General features: G+C 46.3%; 1 protein-coding gene across 1 annotated transcript; it reads left to right on the top strand.

Moving 5' to 3' along the window:
* Nucleotides 1-6: 6 nt before the first annotated feature.
* Nucleotides 7-4,575, top strand: LOC103618324 (putative uncharacterized protein DDB_G0282133; the record flags this gene model as incomplete). The annotated part of the gene is made up of 1 exon (XM_017738104.1): nucleotides 7-4,575. A coding segment is annotated over exon 1 (4,501 nt), but the record flags the coding sequence as incomplete, so codon positions are not given.
* Nucleotides 4,576-5,358: the final 783 nt, after the last annotated feature.

Genomic DNA, 5,358 nt, shown 5'->3' with positions numbered 1-5,358 from the left:
GTTTGGGGAAAGCCGAGGAAGAGACAACGGAAATCCTGGAAAAGGCAACGGGAATTCCGGGAAAGGCAACGGGAATGCCGGGAAAGGCAAGGAAACCTTGGGAGAAGGCGACTGAAATCATGGAAAACTCAACTGAAATCATGGAAAACTCAACTGAAATCATGGAAAACTCAACGGAACCCAACCAAGCCCCAACGGAACCCAACAAAACCTCAATGAAACCGAAGAAAAACGCAACGAAACTCAACAAGAACTCAACGGAACTCAAGAAGAACTCAACGGAACCCAACGAGAACCCAACGGAACCCCACAAGAACTCAATGGAACCCAATGAGAACCCAACAGAACCCAACAAGAACCCAACAGAACCCAGGAACTCAACGCAACTCTTGGGAAAGCCAACGGAACCCAACGGGAACCCAACGGAACCCAAGAAAAACTCGACGGAACCCAACAACAACCCAAGAAAACTCAATGAGAACCCAACAGAACCCAACAACTCAACGGAACCCAAGAAAAACTCAAAAGAGCCCAATAAAGACCCGACGGAACCCAACAAAAACTCAACGGAACCCAAGGAGAACCCAACAAAACCCAACGAGAACTCAATGGAACCCAACAAAAACTCAATGGAACCCAACAAAAGCTCAACAGAACCCAACAAAAACCCAACAGAACCCAACAAAAACCCAACGGAACCCAACAAAAACTCAACGGAACCCAAGGAGAACCCAACAAAACCCAACGAGAACTCAATGGAACCCAACAAAAACTCAATGGAACCCAACGAGAACCCAACAAAACCCAACAAAAACTCAACAGAACCCAACAAAAACTCAACAGAACCCAACAAAAACCCAACGGAACCCAACAAAAACTCAACGGAACCCAACAAAAACTCAACGGAACCCAACAAAAGCTCAACAGAACCCAACAAAAACCCAACAGAACCCAACAAAAACCCAACGGAACCCAACAAAAACTCAACGGAACCCAAGGAGAACCCAACAAAACCCAACGAGAACTCAATGGAACCCAACAAAAACTCAATGGAACCCAACAAAAGCTCAACAGAACCCAACAAAAACCCAACGGAACCCAACAAAAACTCAACGGAACCCAAGGAGAACCCAACAAAACCCAACGAGAACTCAATGGAACCCAACAAAAACTCAATGGAACCCAACAAAAGCTCAACAGAACCCAACAAAAACCCAACGGAACCCAACAAAAACTCAACGGAACCCAAGGAGAACCCAACAAAACCCAACGAGAACTCAATGGAACCCAACAAAAACTCAATGGAACCCAACAAAAGCTCAACAGAACCCAACAAAAACCCAACGGAACCCAACAAAAACTCAACGGAACCCAAGGAGAACCCAACAAAACCCAACGAGAACTCAATGGAACCCAACAAAAACTCAATGGAACCCAACAAAAGCTCAACAGAACCCAACAAAAACCCAACGGAACCCAACAAAAACTCAACGGAACCCAAGGAGAACCCAACAAAACCCAACGAGAACTCAATGGAACCCAACAAAAACTCAATGGAACCCAACAAAAGCTCAACAGAACCCAACAAAAACCCAACGGAACCCAACAAAAACTCAACGGAACCCAAGGAGAACCCAACAAAACCCAACGAGAACTCAATGGAACCCAACAAAAACTCAATGGAACCCAACAAAAGCTCAACAGAACCCAACAAAAACCCAACGGAACCCAACAAAAACTCAACGGAACCCAAGGAGAACCCAACAAAACCCAACGAGAACTCAATGGAACCCAACAAAAACTCAATGGAACCCAACAAAAGCTCAACAGAACCCAACAAAAACCCAACGGAACCCAACAAAAACTCAACGGAACCCAAGGAGAACCCAACAAAACCCAACGAGAACTCAATGGAACCCAACAAAAACTCAATGGAACCCAACAAAAGCTCAACAGAACCCAACAAAAACCCAACGGAACCCAACAAAAACTCAACGGAACCCAAGGAGAACCCAACAAAACCCAACGAGAACTCAATGGAACCCAACAAAAACTCAATGGAACCCAACAAAAGCTCAACAGAACCCAACAAAAACCCAACGGAACCCAACAAAAACTCAACGGAACCCAAGGAGAACCCAACAAAACCCAACGAGAACTCAATGGAACCCAACAAAAACTCAATGGAACCCAACAAAAGCTCAACAGAACCCAACAAAAACCCAACGGAACCCAACAAAAACTCAACGGAACCCAAGGAGAACCCAACAAAACCCAACGAGAACTCAATGGAACCCAACAAAAACTCAATGGAACCCAACAAAAGCTCAACAGAACCCAACAAAAACCCAACGGAACCCAACAAAAACTCAACGGAACCCAAGGAGAACCCAACAAAACCCAACGAGAACTCAATGGAACCCAACAAAAACTCAATGGAACCCAACAAAAGCTCAACAGAACCCAACAAAAACCCAACGGAACCCAACAAAAACTCAACGGAACCCAAGGAGAACCCAACAAAACCCAACGAGAACTCAATGGAACCCAACAAAAACTCAATGGAACCCAACAAAAGCTCAACAGAACCCAACAAAAACCCAACGGAACCCAACAAAAACTCAACGGAACCCAAGGAGAACCCAACAAAACCCAACGAGAACTCAATGGAACCCAACAAAAACTCAATGGAACCCAACAAAAGCTCAACAGAACCCAACAAAAACCCAACGGAACCCAACAAAAACTCAACGGAACCCAAGGAGAACCCAACAAAACCCAACGAGAACTCAATGGAACCCAACAAAAACTCAATGGAACCCAACAAAAGCTCAACAGAACCCAACAAAAACCCAACGGAACCCAACAAAAACTCAACGGAACCCAAGGAGAACCCAACAAAACCCAACGAGAACTCAATGGAACCCAACAAAAACTCAATGGAACCCAACAAAAGCTCAACAGAACCCAACAAAAACCCAACGGAACCCAACAAAAACTCAACGGAACCCAAGGAGAACCCAACAAAACCCAACGAGAACTCAATGGAACCCAACAAAAACTCAATGGAACCCAACAAAAGCTCAACAGAACCCAACAAAAACCCAACGGAACCCAACAAAAACTCAACGGAACCCAAGGAGAACCCAACAAAACCCAACGAGAACTCAATGGAACCCAACAAAAACTCAATGGAACCCAACAAAAGCTCAACAGAACCCAACAAAAACCCAACGGAACCCAACAAAAACTCAACGGAACCCAAGGAGAACCCAACAAAACCCAACGAGAACTCAATGGAACCCAACAAAAACTCAATGGAACCCAACAAAAGCTCAACAGAACCCAACAAAAACCCAACGGAACCCAACAAAAACTCAACGGAACCCAAGGAGAACCCAACAAAACCCAACGAGAACTCAATGGAACCCAACAAAAACTCAATGGAACCCAACAAAAGCTCAACAGAACCCAACAAAAACCCAACGGAACCCAACAAAAACTCAACGGAACCCAAGGAGAACCCAACAAAACCCAACGAGAACTCAATGGAACCCAACAAAAACTCAATGGAACCCAACAAAAGCTCAACAGAACCCAACAAAAACCCAACGGAACCCAACAAAAACTCAACGGAACCCAAGGAGAACCCAACAAAACCCAACGAGAACTCAATGGAACCCAACAAAAACTCAATGGAACCCAACAAAAGCTCAACAGAACCCAACAAAAACCCAACGGAACCCAACAAAAACTCAACGGAACCCAAGGAGAACCCAACAAAACCCAACGAGAACTCAATGGAACCCAACAAAAACTCAATGGAACCCAACAAAAGCTCAACAGAACCCAACAAAAACCCAACGGAACCCAACAAAAACTCAACGGAACCCAAGGAGAACCCAACAAAACCCAACGAGAACTCAATGGAACCCAACAAAAACTCAATGGAACCCAACAAAAGCTCAACAGAACCCAACAAAAACCCAACGGAACCCAACAAAAACTCAACGGAACCCAAGGAGAACCCAACAAAACCCAACGAGAACTCAATGGAACCCAACAAAAACTCAATGGAACCCAACAAAAGCTCAACAGAACCCAACAAAAACCCAACGGAACCCAACAAAAACTCAACGGAACCCAAGGAGAACCCAACAAAACCCAACGAGAACTCAATGGAACCCAACAAAAACTCAATGGAACCCAACAAAAGCTCAACAGAACCCAACAAAAACCCAACGGAACCCAACAAAAACTCAACGGAACCCAAGGAGAACCCAACAAAACCCAACGAGAACTCAATGGAACCCAACAAAAACTCAATGGAACCCAACAAAAGCTCAACAGAACCCAACAAAAACCCAACGGAACCCAACAAAAACTCAACGGAACCCAAGGAGAACCCAACAAAACCCAACGAGAACTCAATGGAACCCAACAAAAACTCAATGGAACCCAACAAAAGCTCAACAGAACCCAACAAAAACCCAACGGAACCCAACAAAAACTCAACGGAACCCAAGGAGAACCCAACAAAACCCAACGAGAACTCAATGGAACCGGATCTCCAGGGTCACTTTTGGGGGTCCCGGGGTCACTTTGGGGTCTCTGGGGTCATTTTTGGGGTTCTTAAGGACATTTTTGGGGTCCCAGGGCCATTTTTGGGGTCCCTTGAGGACATTTTTTGGGGTCCCTGAGTCAGTTTGGGGGTCCCAGGAGTCATTTTGGGGTCCCTGGGGGCATTTTTGGAGTCCCCAGGGTCATTTTGGGGTCATTTTGGGGGTTCCTTGGGGCCACTTTTGGGGTCTCCAGGGTCGTTTTTGGGGTCCCTGGGGTCAATTGGGGGTGCCAGGAGCCATTTTTGGGGTCTCCGGGGTCATTTTTTGGGTCCTTTTGGACATTTTGGGGTCCCCTGGTGACATTTGGGGTCCCTTGAAGACATTTTGGGGTCACTTGGGGGTCCCTGGGGTCATTTTTGTGGTCTTTTGGGACATTTTGGGGTCCTTGGGGTCACTTTGGGGTCCCTTGGGGACATTTTTGGGGTCATTTTTGGGGTCCCAGGGTCATTTTGGGGTCCTTGGGGTCATTTTTGGTGTCCTTGGTGACATTTTGGGGTTCCCGGGGTCATTTTTGGGGTCCCTGGGGACATTTTCGGTCCTTGGGGTCATTTTTGGGGTCCCAGGGTCATTTTGGGGTCATTTTTGGGATCCTTGGGGTCACTTTTGGGGTCTCTGGGGACATTTTGGGGTCCTTGGGGTCACTTTGGGGTACCTGGGGTCATTTTTGGGGTCCTTGGGGTCACTTTTGGGATCCCTGGGGACATTTTGGGGTCTCCGGGGTCATTTTTTGGGTCCT

The sequence above is a fragment of the Corvus brachyrhynchos genome, unplaced genomic scaffold (genome assembly GCF_000691975.1).
Source record: "Corvus brachyrhynchos isolate BGI_N302 unplaced genomic scaffold, ASM69197v1 scaffold3546, whole genome shotgun sequence".
Taxonomy (NCBI): domain Eukaryota; kingdom Metazoa; phylum Chordata; class Aves; order Passeriformes; family Corvidae; genus Corvus; species Corvus brachyrhynchos.
This window is presented reverse-complemented; position numbering and strand designations above follow the sequence as displayed.